General features: G+C 35.8%; 2 protein-coding genes across 3 annotated transcripts in view; one reads left to right on the forward strand and one right to left on the reverse strand.

Moving 5' to 3' along the window:
• LOC135201360 (U-scoloptoxin(01)-Cw1a-like) overlaps positions 1-4102 on the reverse strand; it is a 5537-nt gene extending 1435 nt beyond the window's left edge. The window contains exons 1-3 of the mRNA XM_064230204.1: positions 4002-4102; positions 1831-1957; positions 904-1051 (exon numbers count right to left, since the gene is read on the reverse strand). Of these exons, the coding sequence (XP_064086274.1) occupies positions 904-1051; positions 1831-1957; positions 4002-4020 (294 nt within the window). The 5' untranslated portion in view covers positions 4021-4102. The remainder of the gene's footprint in view (positions 1-903; positions 1052-1830; positions 1958-4001) is intronic.
• The window catches only part of LOC135201826 (U-scoloptoxin(01)-Cw1a-like), a 184451-nt gene that overhangs the window by 13857 nt on the left and 151922 nt on the right, over positions 1-18672 (forward strand). The gene's annotated exons all lie outside the window — the stretch shown is intronic.

The following is an 18672-nucleotide window of genomic DNA, read 5'->3' on the forward strand; positions in this document are numbered from 1 at the left end:
AGGAAACCTACTGAGGTGGCTTTTTCTGTCCGCCCTCAGATCTTAAAAATTAGAGAGGATAGAGGGCTGCAAATTGCTATGTTAATTATCCACCCTCCAATCATCAAACATACCAAATTGCAGCCCTCTAGCCTCAGTAGTTTTTAATGATTTAAGGTCAAAGTTAACCAGCCCTGATCGTGCGTCTGGCAACGATATATGACAGGACACCGTCGGGTCGCCATGGTTAAAGTTTCATGGGCCGCGGTTCATACAGTATTATACGAAGACCTACGAAAGATAGAGCTATTTTCGGTGGCTTTGAAAACTTCGGCGCATTTTTCACTTGCTACTCTAGAAGACAAGAGGGCTAGAAAAGACAGTAGGCGATCTTTGTTCTATGAAATAACACGCTAACTTTTGACGGTACATCTCGGGTTCGCACGCTTTACACATAGAGGCAAAATTGACATAATTTAACTTTATGAGAAAATAATTTTGGACTTTAAAATCACAGGAAATTAACTATTCTCGCTTATATTGTTTTTATAATTTTCTGAAGATCATCCGACCGCTAATCCAGTTACGAAAAGAAATGTTGTCACCAAACTATTTAGCAAACAAGAATGTTGATAATCTCGCTTGTGGCGTGATTATAAACATTCTTATTTGCTTATTCTTATATCAGTTAATTAATTTACTCATTTAGTCAAATGAGTAAATTGATTAATTGATATAACCTCATACCAATAAACAATTACAAAGATATTACAGGCACGTTGAGCCAATTGAGTAGACTAAGTCAGAAGTCTGAACCTCCAGCCACCCCTCCCCCCCTCTGCACTCACCCCCACCCCCACCCCTCCCCCCCAAAAAAAAAACTAAACTAAACAGATTGAATCCTTAAAGGAATTCAATACCAACCTGATCGAAGATGGTTCCTTGGCCACAGAGGAAGGAGAAAAACCTGGTGGTGACGACTCCTAGAGGATCTGTATAAGGGTAGCATATGTGGAAGATCTGGCAGTTGTTGGCAGGATCTGCGTAGTAGCCATACTTTCGTCCTTGGCAGCTGGGGTAAAAGAAAAGCATTTCAGAATCACGTGTTTTGAAGATCAGGTCAAGGACTCAGAAGGATTTTAGGAAGTATTAGCATAGGCGATTTTTGCAGTCACCCTGATTAGAGATAAGGATAGATTCCAGTGGTCTTCTTTCAGGCTGAGAGAATCCTTCAAGAATCCTTGCTCCTGCAAGGTAATCAAAAGACTTTCTAAAAGAATGAGTTACTGGAGAGGTGTTGTATCAAAATAAACATTTACTGATAAAACAAGTAAATGATTTGATGTATAACTAGGCTTAAATTTAGATTTTTTTTCCAGTACTCGATCATATAATGATAACTTCTTTTGTTGACAACTTAGAGTAACACATCAACAAATCTGCTTTAATATAAAAGTAATAATTCATAACAAGAGTGAAAGTTTATGTTAAGAAATAAAGCCACAGAAAGGATTTTATGAGCATAAGCTAATAAACCTATCCATCTATAATAATTAATAGTAATAAAATCCGAGTAGATCTTTCTTGTTTGTCCCCGGAGGTTAGGTAGGGGATCGGGAGGGTAGGGGAGACATGACACATCCACCCTCCTCCTGCAAACCTGCTTGTCCGTGGCGGGGTTGATATGGGATCAGGAGGATAGGAGAGACATGACGGTCATCGCCGGGTTCCAGTGCTGTGTAGCGCGCGCGCCATCAAGCTCGCATACATTACAGTAGTTAATAACGTTATAGACCTGTAGACTGGGATTATCATTACTTAAAAAAAAAAGGGGGGGCAGTCATTACTTACTCGAAACCAGGATTAATATTTCCAACTATGACGGAAGCGTTGGAAGGCAGTTCAAGGTTGAAAACAGTGGAGTCTCTCTTGACAATGCGCGGCAATGCTGAGGCCACGCCCACCAGAACGATGGTTGCTGGAGAAGATGTGATTAGAGGTTATGCAATAAAGAAGAGACAGAGAAGAAGAGGATTTGGGGGGGGGGGGGGGACGTTGTTTATTCTTGCGGTCAGCAGAACTCATGGGTTATTAATCTCTTTTAGGAAAAGTGAAAATCTTATTTGTACATACTATAATCTCATGTGTATATAATCTTATATATCCTTTAATCTATATATATATATATATATATATATATATATATATATATATATATATATATATATATATATACGTATATACACACATATATGTATGTATTTAGAAACTGTATATGTATATGAATGTATATACAGATGGATATATAGATAGATAGATAGATATGTAGATAGAAAGAGGGACAGATAAAATAAAAAATTTCTTAGATGTATAGTTAATTCCTTAATTGTTTTAATTTAATTAATCGGATTGATAAATACACACCGAAAAAATATCCCTGCACGTCAAGTTCAAACAGAGAGAGAGTCGCACAGAGGGATTACCGAATGTTTTAAAACAGTTTCCATTATTTTTTGAAAATAAGATCGTGCATGAACCCCCTTGTCCCACCCCAAAACTTCGGCTGACAGTGGGAGAGTTCACGCCACTAAGTGACTGAGTTTCAGTTTCGTGTCCTGCTCAGCCGCAAACCGGAAGTCTGTGATTTGAGAGAAATTCCTCAAAGACGAAATATCTCAGCATTTCACGAAGAATTTTTTGTCAGATCGAAAGCAATATATTCTAGATGTAAATGTATGTAATACGAGATTTTTTGTAGTCTTGTAAATAATTTATCGAATACAAAAAAAAAAACTACATTTGATTATCAGGAAACACAGATAAAAAGGCTTATAAAGGACGTTTTAGACTTTGAGAGATTAAGGGCTTTTTCTTCATATTACACAGAGGAACGATTTCTAAAGAATTTTTTCGTAATTTAAGAGAAAATGTTGAAGGTGAGACAAAAATGATTTTTGATAGACGAAGATATCACTCGCCTTATTATCAAGTTGAAAGGTATAAGTATATGATAATAACATCAAATTGACTCTTACTAATATGAACATATAATATAAAAGTTAACAAATGAATAAGAAACTGAAAAAAATATATGTATAGATTATATATACGTATCAAAGATGCTTTCTTTGATATGTATGTATGCATAAATGACCAGTAGGCCTTTTTATACACACACACACACACACACATTTATATTATATTATATATATATATTATATATATAATATATATATATATATATATATATGTGTGTGTGTGTGTGTGTGTGTGTGTGAGTGAGTGTGTGTATAGTGCATAAAATAAAAGAACTCAAGGTAGTATAAGATAATTTCTTATTTGTTATAATAATGATAATGGTACTAGTGTTTACAATAAAAATATATTCTTCAATATGAAATTCCTTATATCTCCTTTATATTCATGAACGTTTTCAAATAATTTTCTTATATCTGAGTCCCGATAACAGAGATCCACATTATTATCAATATCAGTTAACATGATATGTCTGCCACTAAACTCAACCTGCACAAAGAGAACACAATGATCGTATCCACGTAAATCCTTATGAGTCACCAACTGGTCCTCTGGTAAAGTGGTTAGTGTTGTGTCACGTCACTCAGATGTCGCGGGTTTGCGTCTCTCCCTGGGCGATGAAAAATCACAGGCTTTGTATCATGATTAGTTGCTACTGCAGTGTGGGGTCTGCTGTGGAAGGTTGCAACCAACATTCTATGGAAGCTGGAATTTCAAGTCAATGGTCGCTGTGTCCTTGTGGTTAGTGTCGTGTCACGTCACTCAGATGTCGCGGGTTCGCGTCTCTCCTTGGGCGATGAAAAATCACAGGCTTTGTATCATGATCAGTTACTGCTGCAGTGTGGAGCCTGCGGTGAGAGGTTGCATCCAGCATTCTTTGGAAGCTTGGTTTACCAGTCAATGTCCACATTGGTGTGCTTGTGCCAAGCGAATAGGTTTCATCTACTGAAATTAATAATAAGTCGCACTCGAGGAAGCCTTCTTACCCAGTTGGAGGAACTTCATTGCGACCTTTGGAGAAGGGAGAGAGGAGTCGGCGTCCTTCTGGAAGTCGGGGACGTCGAGACAGACAGACGAAGAGAGGGAAAGTGATGCCTTAGGACTGGAAGAGGCTCCCTTTATATATCTTCCTGGAGTAGGTTGTGTTAAGTCTCTCTCTCTCTCTCTCTCTCTCTCTCTCTCTCTCTCTCTCTCTATGGGAAATAGGACGCAGTGGAAAGGATTCCTCCTTTACGGGCGTCTTGATTATTTTCAAATTGCTGTTCATAGATGCATGTCATCGTGAGATCACACCAAATATGTATCTATACATACACACACACACACACACACACATATATATATATATATATATATTAAATATTTATATATATATATGTGTGTGTGTAGTATATATATATATAAATTTATTTATTTATGTTTATATATACAGTATATATATACGTACATTGAGTGAAATCTAGATTTTTTTATTTATATTTACGGTTACAAATCGTTTTCACTGTATCTCTGAATATATTTAGGCAATTAAATATATAACGTCTTGTAATATAAAGTAGCTCCGCTTGCATAACATTCCAACGAATTCGTACGTTAAGCAACATTCATTCGAATTGTTACAAACAAGACCAATTACTTTGCACAAACAAAGCAATGACAACCACATTCTAAGAGAACGTGAGGTCATTTAGAAGGGGGACAAATAAGAGGGCAGACCTTCCTGCTTCACTCACTTAATCTCAGTGTTAAAACATCCCCAACCCGTCAGACGGCGCCTCAGCGGCGTGGTTGGTATGGTATTAGCGCCCCACCTCGGTGGTCGCGGGTTCGATTCTCGGCCATTCCATTGAGGAGTGAGAGATGTGTATTTTTGGTGATGGAAGTTCACTCTCGACGTGGTTCGGAAGTCACGTAAAGCCGTTGGTCCCATTGCTGAATAACCACCGGTTTCATGCAACGTAAAAACACCTTACAAACAAACAAACCCGTCAGACACATTCTTGCGACAAGAATGAATCGGTTTTTCAGGTGAACACTAACTGTATAATCTTTTATCTGAGTTCCCCTTTACTGTTTAACAATATATTTCTTACCTTTTTAGATTGGCAAACAGCGTAAACATCAATCGTCGATAGTTAGCTACTTAAGTCGAAGTTCATTTTATTTATCATTTTTTTTTGCTATATTGATTTCTCATAGAGGCTGTTGTCCGATTTTTATTGTTTATTATACGTAGTTACAGCAATATGAGAGAGAGAGAGTGTGTGTGTTGTGTAACTAATGAATAAGAACAAATGAAGAACTGATGGAGTATTATAGGAAAGGGAATTATTCTTTCTACTTCCTCCGTGAAACAAATGAGTGCTGTTCCATTTCATGGGGTCCTGTCTACGGAAATGTCAACAACGTCAACCCAACACCATTATCAAGACAAACAGCACAGAAGCGGGATAAGAGAAACCACATAAGCGGGAAATTCATTCGAAAGGTGATGCTAAGCGGCAGAAAAACAAAGGGGCTGTTTGCTCTCAGGCCGACGGATGATGTTTTCAAAACAAAATTATCGTTCCGTTCCGCGTTTCTCGTTCGTATTAAACAGCTTTCTAATGTTCCTCCCTCCGGGCCTCTGTCGCCGTTGCTTCCGGCTTGCAAGTGCTTGTTGTGCATGTTTACGAGTAAGCGTCCTGCGTGTGCTAAGTGCTTTAATGTGTGCATTGCGTCTGCATTTTTTTGCTTTATTCCGGGTCTGGGCGAGAAAAGGACATTAGTTTGCTCGACTTTTTTACTTCTGGTTATATAAAAAATGTTCGTGTTTATTTTCTGATTGACACTGGAGGATGAATTTGTCATTTTTTTTCATCAGACGCAAGATAATGCAACGAATAATGAGTTATTTTGAGCCCAGTCTTATAATAATCTTGAGAGTGTGAGTTACATTTCTGATATTTAAATGTTTAAAATTAACTCATTCTGAAGTTTTCGTGTTGATAAAAGGTCAAAGTTAAAATTCTGATTAATCATCACTCCAAATATACATCTGTCAGACGAATGCATTCTCACAAAACAAGGGGAAAGTTATTTCTTTTGTATGTTTACTTAGGATATTTTCTGTGGTAGAAATGTAGAATGAAAGATGAAAAAACCCAGGAAATGGTGACTTTGTGATGAAATATCTCTCATTCAAAGCAGCTTAAACGATTTTAATCAATTATACAGGCCTTGTTACGTATTGATAGATTTTTGCATTTCTTGTACTCGTGAAATGTATTTGCATTTACTAATAAACTAGGCATTTATTATATTAAGTAAATCTGACATGGTTTATGCTTACTAAATATACTGATGTGTATTAATAGAGCTGGCATTTTTGCACATTAGATATATAGTTAGTTATAAATCCATCATGTCTTTTGTTTTGTAAATAGATATATAGATTGTTGTAAATCCATCATGTCTTTTGTTTTGTAAATAGATATATAGATAGTTATAAATCCATCATGTCTTTTGTTTTGTAAATAAATTTATAGATAGTTATAAATCCATCATGTCCTATGCTTTGTAAACCTAGCAATTTTTTTTCTGCATTAAACATACGTAACATGCGTTGCCGAGCTATGAAATTCAGATATTTTAGCACTCGACTGAAGTTAAGAAATCAACCATTTTCGAACGCAATTCCGTGTAACAACCCTCATTTGCTAACATAAGCAACGCAAGATTGATGGTGTGCAATCAACTTCGTACAATTATGCGGTCAATGTGGTGTTGTTTGTGCTTTTGGTGTAATGTAAGTGCGTTTTTCATCTCCATAAAAGGCTTATTTTGATGAGTTAGTTTTCAAAAGCTCTTGTGAACGGGCGATAGGTTAAGGATGGGGAAACTGAGGAAAGAAAACTATGTGAGAAATGTTTCAGTTCTCTGCTTGAAGAGTCTTAAAAGAAAAATTCTGCAAAAGAAATACCACAAATATTACTTCGAGTCATTCGCGATATCCGTAACAGATGCTAGCAATGATCGCGTGATAATTTTACCTAACACACGAGTCCCCTTGTTTGCAGGCGCTAATTGCGCATGTGCAAGAAAGGTTTGTTTCAACAAAGAAGTGATTGTTTTTAGAGGACCTGTTGTACCTGAATATGTTATGAAAACTATTACATGCCCTGCAATTTTCCAGGGATGAGCTATTGAAAATTCAGTGTTGTTTTTAAAAGTTTGTCATTTGGCTCATACGCTGTCTCGGTCGATATACTATATTTAGAAAATGAACGATAATACGTGAAGAATATTTTTTAAGGAAATTATGGACAAGTCCGCAGAGCTACCTTTTCTTATCTTAAAAATGAAATTGTCTGAATATTTCGCAGAGCTGCTTTTATTTTTGCGGCTTGAGACACATTTTTTTTTTTTAAGGCAAATGAATGTCTCTTTAAGCAAAATAAGACAGCCACTTGATAGAAACTGTTCCAAGGCAATAGAAAGTACGAGATAGAAATGTTAACATCTAAACTTCCTAGCTGTTGAAAGCAAAGTTATTTATTCCAACCATTGTTAAAGGCAATTACCCATGATTGTGCTGGGAGAGGAACTGTAAGAGCAATATTAAATCATCAATTGGCATTCCGGAGAGGGAGTTTATGCATAAGCTCACTATGTACTCAATATAAACTTGACTCTAATTATCGAAAGTGCGAGTTCATGGAAACCGAACCTTTCAAAGTGATCGAGATGTAGTATTTTATATTTTTATTGAGGTCCCTAATGTCTTCATGTTGCTAAGAAATAAGTTTACGTTAATGTGCTACGTTCAGGACAAAGTTGATAAACGCTGTTTAATGCTCGATTTTCAGATGAAAGGAAAACAGACAAAACACAATAATTTAAATAATCTGTTATCATCTGTACTGTATCTGGGTTTGTATGGTGCGTTTACGTTGCATGGAACCAGTGGTTATTCAGCAACGGGACCAACGGCTTTACGTGACTTCCGAACCACGTCGAGAGTGAACTTCTATCACCAGAAATACACATCTCTCACTCCTCGATGGAATGGCCGAGAATCGAACCCGCGACCACCGAGGTGGGACGCCAATACCATACCAACCACGCCACTGAGGCGTCAACAAGGCTGAACACTAAAAAAAAAGGAACTATGTATCCTCTTAAAAGTTAAATAAATTATCACTAGTGGTTTTTTTTTAAAGCCACTAATCGAAAGGTAAAAGAATTTGTAACAGATGAATTCGTGAAAATCTTAATTCCAAATAACATTTATTTTTTCGATGCAGACTAACATATTGTCATGTTAATATTTTTTATAAATAACATTTATAAAACTAGCCAAACGCATTTAAATCAATGAGTAGCGGTATTTGAAAGTTCTCTACGAAGCAGCATACTTTTTCATGCTTTCATGAACAAAATGAACTGTTTAATTCAACGCTGCTTTTATTATAAGATCAGCTGCATCTTCGCCTATTTGTCTAAAGTGTAGCGAAGCTTGTTAATTGCGTTGGTGACCAATAAAAGTGCTGGAACTACCTAAAGACCATTAGTTGTAGTTTGGTAATAATTGTTTGTTTGTATGGTGCTTTTACGTTGCATGGAACCAGGGGTTATTCAGCAACGGGACCAACGGCTTTACGTGACTTCCGAACCACGTCGAGAGTGACCTTCTATCACCAGAAATACACGTCTCTCACTTCTCAATGGAATGGCCGAGAATCGAAACCGCGACCACCGAGGTGGGACGCTAATACCATACCAACCACGCCGCTGAGGCGCTCCGGTAATAATTGGGTGACAACACGGTAAGTCTTTCGATGGCCTCGCTAACGCTGAGAGTTTCCGGGTTAGTGTAAAAGGCAGTTTACGTTGTCGGTGGCCGTCTGAGATCACGCGATTATTGTGTTGATATGAAATTAAGAAATATTTATACATTTGCGGGCGGTTAATCCTGTTCAGTCAAAATTCACGCGGTTATTGAAGTCATGTGAAATAATTAAAATGTAAATATTTATACAAATTGCGGACGGTTAATCCTGTTCGGTCAAAACTCATGCGGTTAATGTAATCATGTGAAATTTAACAAAATTTATACGTAAAGGACGGTTAACCATTTCAAATTACCGCTGTTTTCCTGCAAAAAAGCTATCCTCGTCGGATAAGCCCATAGTCTTTGTTGTAAATACATATGTTTTATGTAGTGAGAATATGGATACCCCTTCCTTAATTATTACGGGACAGTGGCAGGAATTTCCTGAGATCGAGAAGTTTGACGGAGTAAGATTGCAAGAGAGGGAGCCAATTTGGAAATATTTGTTGCAACATAGACCAAATATTTTAATTGTTTGCTTGTCAATATGATTTTACGCTGACAAGCTACGTGGTGACGCCAAGCTTTTTGCAAATCGTATATAAGATGAATAACGTTTATTATACGTACAAATCCGTTATTTACAACGCTTCATTCATATTATATGTTGCCAGTCTGTCAAAAGCAGAAATACGATTCCAAAGAGAAACTTGGGGGCCTTCAAGCCCTGAACCTTCCCCCCCCCCCACCAAGTCCCACTCTTCGCACGAAGACGAGCTCCTACTTTAAGGTACGTCTGGGTCAATCTGACAAAAAGTGAAATAATTCGAGAGCGAGTTTGAGGTTAATCGGTTTGGTGATAGGAAGGGCGAAGTATACCATTGTATGTGATTTATCGTTACAGATAGGAACTGGTGATTAAGATTTTTTAAATTTATGTCGACTGTGTAAAATTTTATATGGAACTTGGAATACCCGATGGACTTTTTAGATTAATCAGTTTGGTGATAGGAATGGTGAAGTACGCTATTGTAATGTGGTTTATCGTTACAGACAGGAACTGCTAAAATTTTAGGGTCCATATTGGTGACATAGGCTTTTTTTTTTTATGTCAACTCAGTGAAATTTTATATGGAACTTAGTATACCCGTTGGATCTAATGATTTCTCTCCCACTTATGTTATAGGCCTTGTTAAAATCTGTGATTTTGTTTATGACGTGGGTATTTCGCCTGCTATAGAGGATGGTTTTCTTTAAGTAAGTTTTTTTTTTCCCGGTCGTAATTATTTTTTGAGCATCAAGGCCAGTGGTTCCCAAACTGGGGACCATGACCCTCTGGGGTGACGTGTAGCAGAATGCAGGACCCATAATCTGAGGATATGTATATACTATGAAACCATGGGTTTTATACATACAATGGCTTATGCTTAGCTGTCTGTCTGTTTGTTTGTATGGTGTTTTTACGCTGCATGGAACCAGTGGTTATTCAGCAACGGGACCAACGGCTTTACGTGACTTCTGAACCACGTCGAGACTGAACTTCTATCACTAGAAATACACATCTCTCACTCCTCAATGGAATGGCCGAGAATCGAACTCGACCACCGAGGTGGGACGCCAACACTATACCAACCACGCCACTGAGGCGCTTGGCTGTCGGCCATGGACAAGTATCCCGTGTGGAAAGTGGGTAAGGACTATGCAGAAAACGTTTGGGAACCACTGATCTAGGCTAATTTGATATTGAATATCTCAGTGTTCGCACGTTTTCCAGGATTCATTTGTAGGTCAGTCTTTGAATCCCTTTTCCAAATATGTGTCGCTTCTCGGCCTCATTGATTTATCATCCTACGTCTTGTTTCACCTCAAGTGGCTTATGGTTATAGTTGTATGTGTAGTCCCATGAAAAAATTTCGGGTCCATAGTTTTTTACTTTACATATGTCAGAACGCACATTTTATACTTAATTCTTGTGCTGAATGTGTATTTTTAGAGCACGAGCAAAAATGGGATCATGTCAAAACAATATTATACCACTTTGATTTTTATATATATATATATATATATATATAAATATATATATATATATATATATATATATATATAATAGGATAATTATCACATCACCGTGATTCATATAAATCATTCGAGCCACAATGTCATCAACTAGAAATTCCCTTTCGTACATATATGAAAATATATCAATTCCGAGGTAGAGCGAATTATATATTAAAGGACATTTGTAGCTCGAATGATATATATAATATATATATATATGATATATATATATATATATATATATATATATATATAAATTAAATTAAAGCGGTATAATATCTTGAAAAATAATAGTTTCGTTAATCTTGAGATGGTCCCTCAAGTGTAATGATTTATTAGTATATTAGGTGGATTTAACTAAAAAATCTGGTAATTTATCAGGTTTGTATAAGATGTTTATTGATTGGATTTTATTCCCAAAATCGTGTATCGCCAGTGTTTATTGTAATAATACATTCATTAATCCTAATTATTAAACACTTGTTAATTTTTGTCCGAATTATTAATATTGCTCTCATTGACTGTTGGTAACTTCTTACTATTGACTACTGATATGCTGCCACTCATCTCCAAATACCTGGTTTTTTAATATCAGCAATTTCTCGCTAGATAAAGGTAATGGGGATTGCCATGTGAAGTAGTGTTTGTGACGTTAGTATTTTCCTTTCGCCAATAATTAAGGATAAAAAAGTGGATTAAAAGAGTTAAAAGAGCTTGAAGCGTATGTATTAGGGCTTGTGCCTTGTATGATAAGGCGTCCTATGAGGTAATGTTAGACTAGCGATAATATTACGCTAAGTCGGTTGGTATTGCACTTCCATCTTCAATGGAGTGTCTGGGGTTTGTAGATCATTTACGAAGTCGGTATTATCTTGTTTGTTATTACGACGATGTGTTAAACTCATGGTGAGGAGGTTCTTGTAGAAAACACGAAATATAAAACTATATGTATTATTCTGAAGTTTTACATGGTGAAGATCAGATATGATTGTACAAGTCTTCTAATAACGATAGCTTGATCGCTTCTGCCAATGATGATGGCTAATCCTATTCCTCTACATGATAAAGCTTAGGTAAAGAGGTACAGGTCTTCTAATGACGATAGCTAACTCTGTTCTCCCTGTCTACCATCTCTGTTACAAGTTATGAAGGAGCAGACAGTAGTTCGAACATATGAACATACATACAAATGACATAGTTTCATACGAACACACAATCAAATGAGACACGCTACAGATCACGCAGGCCGTTTGAATCATAGGTCGGGGTAGTTGTCTCAAGCAGGGAGCTTGGACTAATGTTTATAAACAATTGAATGACTACAGGTGACGGCATGTTATCTTAGCCTACATACTTATTGTATACGTCATCTTTAGCGTCTCTAGTCTGATCACATTCCTGCAAGCAATCTTTTATATATATGGACTAACATTCCATATTTTTATTATGTAAACACTTACATTAGCTCGGTCAGCTACCAAAACCAGCTACTGGTTATTACTCAAACTTGACTTGCATTTGACTTATAGGAGTGTGATACAGACACTATGTGAATAATAATATATATATATATATATATATAATATTAGTAAATAAAAATTCATGGTGTACATGAATTGATTCAAGTAATAAAATATAAAACAATGATATTTGTAAATAATAGTGATCACGGATATATAATGATACAGTTTTTCACTTCATCTCATTAAGATACATATGCTACAGAAAATACTAATGTACTCTGATAATTGCATAGAACGAAGATTAACATGATAAAAATCATATTTTAACTGATAAAAAATTTCATATATGAATTGATAAAATTATTAATGTTTATGCTGATTGATTCGTTGATTTTTATGCAAAATGTTATATATCTGATACATTAATCAATATACTAACTCATATAACTGCAGATATTGGTAAGATAAAAGGTAACAGATTGATTATAGGCTACCTGATTTGTTTATACATATGTATATGGATTCATTATAATTATGATTAATATATGTGCACTTTAAATAGATTCCTATTGCGTACACGCAAAGATATATTTCGATTCCGTTATTTATGATCATTTATATATAGATTCCCAGTGCGTACACGCAAAAAATATATTTCGATTCTGTTATTTATGATCATTTATATATAGGATACATGATACTTTATATATATAGGATACATGACCGAGCTTATACTACTTCACATTTAACTAGCTTTCGAACCACTTTTCGTCCATTACACAGTTCCAGACAACCACCTATGGCCCAATGAAACGGCCTATTTTCACAGGGTTAAAACAAGGGGAAAATTTGCCTGGGCGGGTCCAACGTTCTATTTTTGCGCTCATACTTATTCTCTGCATCCTAAGCTACACGATTACGTTCGCGATGAATAAAAAAACATCCCCAGCACGAGTCCTTCGCCAGCAAAGTAGAGTTGAATATCCTTCGGGTCTTAATTGTCGGAAGTATGTCCCATTCGTAGTCGATTCCGACAGCCGCCAGAGCATTCCGCATTAAAACGAGATTAACGACGAGATACGGTGTCGGTCGAAGAAGTCCATGAAATTCCTTTCACATTGTAGGCGGTTGTTACTTGACTGTAGTCGTCCGCTGCGACGAACGATTTCTTGAAGTTTCGATGTGAAATTCTCGTACTGCAGGATACTGTAACCAGGTTCCATTAATCAGCCTGCAAGTGAAAATATACTTGTCACAAGGGCAAAGTAAATTCAGACAACATCCAAATACAGGGGAGGGAAGAGAGCCATTTAGACCAGACTTAACCCACATGAATTCGCTGATATTTTGGAATTCAAAAGAGTCCGCTGTACAAACTTTTTTATCCATGGCATTAACAATGAGTGAACCTATCCAGGTCTATGATGACTGTAAAAATATCCATAATTATAAAAAATAAACAGATATTCAATACGAATCTCAAAGAAAATTCGATATTACTGGTAGTAAGTTACTAGACAAAGAAGTGGAAAACGGAGCTAATTGTAAGATTGCCAGGCAACATAAGAGTCAAAGAGAAGATTAATCATGATTCTATGTGCCCTAACAAAAGTTTCATATTCAATTTTCTCGTGCGCATCCTCTGAGGTTAACTTTTAAAACATTATTAATAGGTAGGAGATGCAACGAAAAAAACCCACTATGTAACTAATTTCTAAATAAACTTTGGGTTTTTCAAGAAAAATGTGACATTTTCCCATGAATGTTTTACTTGAATTGTAATAGGCTAATGTTGCAAGTAAATATTTCACATATATATCTTGATACTTCTAAATGTCTATGAGGTTCAGAAAAAATTAATTCATTTTGATGTTATAGAAATTCTATTTCCTTATTTTGTTTATTAATTTTAAAATGATTGCAACTCCTTAGCTAAAGTTGCATTGCGCACACCGATAGACACTTGTACCTAACGTCTGCCTTGCCCATGAGAAGTTCGGGCTAAGCATTCCTTTCTCCAGTCAATCTGTTTTGCAAGCAGAGACGACACACAGATGAAGCCTGTGTAAGCAGATTATTGAGGTTAAAAGGAACAAATGCTGATACGGCAATGATGACGTCGTCACTTGGCAGGAGATTGCTCTCAGCCAGCTAAGAGTTACGTTACTTGCTGCAATAAATACGACTTTAGGATAAATTTATTATCTTTTAATACTCGACCCACACGAAAGGAATGTCTGAAAAAAAAACAGTACCAAAATTGAACAATATATTAGTTTCATGTTGGAAAACTGCATGATTATGTTAAATTAAATATTCCTTATTGAAACTAATGAAAAAGGTTTCCATACAAATTCTATATATATTATTAGCCCTGTATAAGATTCATATAGGATTATTTCATAGATAACATTTTCACTTCTAGACTTCCTGACTTTAAAATCTCTTTTATTTTATTTTATTTATTTATTTATTTATTTATTTATTATTATTATTATTTATTTTTTTTTTTTACATTGACTACGAATATAAATCACCGGGACAGACAATATGTCAGTAGGTTTGATATTAGTTGTTTGAACTTTTAGCTTATTTGTCATTACTAAAGCGTTAAGTTAGAGTTCAAATCTTTACGCATATATATTTGGATATTTAATTATCTATGGTTACGTTTTGCTTATTGATTTTATCGTGATTCCTTTTTTTATTATAATTTGTAACCCTTCCGACTTCTTACGGAGTGTATTATATTGACTCCACTTGTATCCATATTTATTTTATTTTTTTATATTTATTTATTTATATATATATATATATGTTGATAAAATAACTGGTTGGCTTGAATATGTGGAAAAGTGTTCTAGCGGCGTACCGTATAAGGCTACTTGCGGTATCATTTCTACAGATACGAGATATGAATGATAAAGGTATTTAAAACCGCGAGAGCCGCTATAATCCAGTTCGGATCCAACATCACGAGTTGTAACTCGTAAGACATTGACACTTCCTATTTAATTATCAGTTTATTCTACCAAACCGATTGACTCTGGGCGATAAAATATATTATTGGTTTTCTTAATGGAAAGGAATTCACACAACGTGTTAAGGAGATTATTATTGATTTACACCACCCGAGTCACAGATTATTATGTGTTGAATTCCATATTTACTGATTTAGCACTCATAAATATTCCTAACGCACTCATTGCGGTGTTTGTTTTTAGTGCTATTAATTCATATAACGTGTCAAGGAACTATTAACACTAAGAAGTGTTTATTCCCTCTGTCAGACTCGTAATTCTGTTAATAATTCTACGTATATTCTTTCAAGGATTGATTTGGCACAGGATAGGCCCTTAACTGACAGGTGTCTTAGTGTGTCCCTTGTTTTCATGACACGTGTTACAATCAGTTATGTGCTTTTTATATCTGTAAGCATTGTAGGCCAGTAAAACAGTGATTTGGCTTTCTGTGACATACTAGGGAACCACTGGATGACGGAATGCAACCAGTTTATGACGATTGGTATGAAAGAGATTATTACTAATACCTGGTCGTTAGTCATCTGCTGTGTTCTTCGGGTTTTCCTCGTCACAGACCTACATAGAACATTACATTGATTACATTATTCTGATACACATACTATACAAAAATAATTACTTTTGCTTTAGGGTTTCTGCTCGAAGTGTTTATTGTTTTTGCCTAGCCATGACCCCTGTTTCCGTTTCGAAGTGTTTATTGTTTGGTGTTTATTGTTTTGCTTATCGCTGTTGACACTTGCTTTGTTCAGTTTGTAACAGTTCTGCGCTCCGACCCAGATATTCAATGCTCGCGATCTCTTGGGTTAAGGAATTTTCTTGTTTAGATACGGTTTTAACAATAGGACGGATGTTTCTATATCTTTTAGTCTAATTAATGGTTCTTTGCTGTATGGTGCGGGATTGCGGGATAATGCGTCGCTATGATATTTGCTTTCCCAGGTAGATATCTTATCTTGGCTCCAAAGACCTGAATGATCATTTGTCACGAGTTCCTTTTGGACTGTGATTAAAGCCTTTGAAAAACTCGGTAAAGGACTCATGTTCAGTAAGGACTTTTATCAGGATAGCCATAGATTATGAACTTAAAATGTACTAGTGTTAAAGATACCTAGCCCTTCCTTGCCTATTACTGCATATTTACTTTCAGAGGGCTTTAGTTTACGTGAATAAAAAGCTATAGGAAAGAACTGTTTATCATATTGCTGAAGTAGTATCCCTCTTACCCCTTGGTCTGAGGCGTCTGTTGCAATAAAAAAAATTCTTTATTTAAATCAGGGATTTTTAAGTTAGGTGAGCTGCATTTTCCGCTTTTAAGATATCGAACGCCTGTTGATGCTTTTCAGACCATAATAAATCTACGCTCTTCTTCGTAAGATCTGTTAAAGGAGCTGTCATGATTGAAGAGTTACATATTTACATACGATTGTAATACCCACTACAGCGCAAAAGTGCTGTATCCCCCTTTTACGTTAATAAGTACCGGAAAGTTATGAATAGCCGACACCTTACCATGGACTACTTTAAGACCTTGACTAGACACATAAAACCTAGATAAACATGTTCGGTTTTTTTAAAACTCACATTTAGATATTTTACTCTGAGATTATTTGTCTTTGTCTCTGTAGCACTAGCTCTAGTTTATGTGAATGTACTTCTAAGGTATTAGAAAGGATTACAAGATCATCCATATAGGCATGTAGGTTATCCCCTAAAAGTCTCCAAACACTATATTGTAATTGGGGCGCAACGTAAGCCGGAGGCATACGTAAAAATTGATAATGTCCCCTTGATGTGCTGAAAACGGTGTATGAGGTACAATCACTTAGGTAATGGTATCTGGTAAAAGCATTTAAGTAAGTCCAAGTTGGTGAAAAAAATTTATTCTAACCTAACAGAGATAAGATGTCGTCGGTACATAGCACTGGAAACTATCGGGAGTCGTTTCCTTGTTTAAGCGACAGAATCTACGCAGATACGCGAAATCCGATCTTTTATGGCATGACATTTGAGGGAAAATTATATGGGCTTATTTGATTTCCTAATGACTCCTATTACTAACATTTTTCAACTTCGTCATTTATCTCTATTTTGAAATTTCATTGAGAGTCTATGCGAAGGTACGTATATAGCTTTATGTTTGTCCTTAGACCGTATTTTGTTTTCAATGACATCCGTTTTTCTCCCAGAGATCACTCGCTAGTGGAGAAACTTCCTGGTATTCAGGTAGAAGATAAAAAAAAATTCTGCTGAATCACCTCTGCTTGAATGACTTTACGGATATTACTTTAGATAGATTATCAGAGAGATTCATCCACGACTGGTTGGGCGTGATTAAAAATTAGCAACAATAAAAAAATGCGATATTTATAACTTCCGTATCCACGATATGTATACTTTTAGGGCTTTGTTCGCGGAAATCGTATATTTCAGAGTGTCGGGAAGGATTAAAATTTCATTTCCCAGCAAAGTCTTTTTACACGCACTAAGACATTCGAGGGTGCATGCTTCTCGAAATTTTGCGTGCAAAGTGCGACTGCGGTTGTGGGAGAATTCTGTTGGGTCATTTGAACAATGTTACGATTTATGAGACAAATGTATAGTTCCTTTATATAAGTATTATTTGATTAACTGTCTCATTTTTGTTTCAAACGATTTTAATATGTTTGAAGGTTTATAGGATTTCCCTTTGATAAACACGCCTTATTTTGCAGGATGTAAGATAATATTTTGTATACCCCTAGATGAATCTTACAATTACGCTAGATACAGATCAATGTTTTTTATAACTATAGAGGTATCTGTAGCGCTCGCTTATCCGGACTTCTCATTAGGGAAGTTCGAACAACAGACAGTGAGTCCGTAAATACAGGATATTACGTTTACTAAAGAAATAAAACAAGATATTCTAATTTTTACGGCGCGTACAGTTGGGCTTTATCCACCACTACTTATAATAACTTACGTATTAAAAAAAAACGAAAACCTGCTCTGATTACTTTATACGGTCGTGTGTTTGATAGGAAAAATCCTTTTTAATTCAAAAGATATCGGTATGTATGAACCAACATCGCTTTTTCCCCACTCTGCTAGAGTCGCTTATTGTATGGAATTTGCTATGCTTTGAACACTTCGGCAGTTTTTGACTGACCTTGACCGCTTGACTAGGTGACACAGTCACCGAGTTTGCTTGTTTGATTCTGAACGGGCTACTGTTTCTTTTTTTTTTTTTTTTTTTTTTTTTTTTTTTTTTTTTTTTTTTTAATAATTAAGATCCTTCTCTTTA

Source organism: Macrobrachium nipponense, chromosome 28 (assembly GCF_015104395.2).
Source record: "Macrobrachium nipponense isolate FS-2020 chromosome 28, ASM1510439v2, whole genome shotgun sequence".
In the NCBI taxonomy this organism is placed as follows: domain Eukaryota; kingdom Metazoa; phylum Arthropoda; class Malacostraca; order Decapoda; family Palaemonidae; genus Macrobrachium; species Macrobrachium nipponense.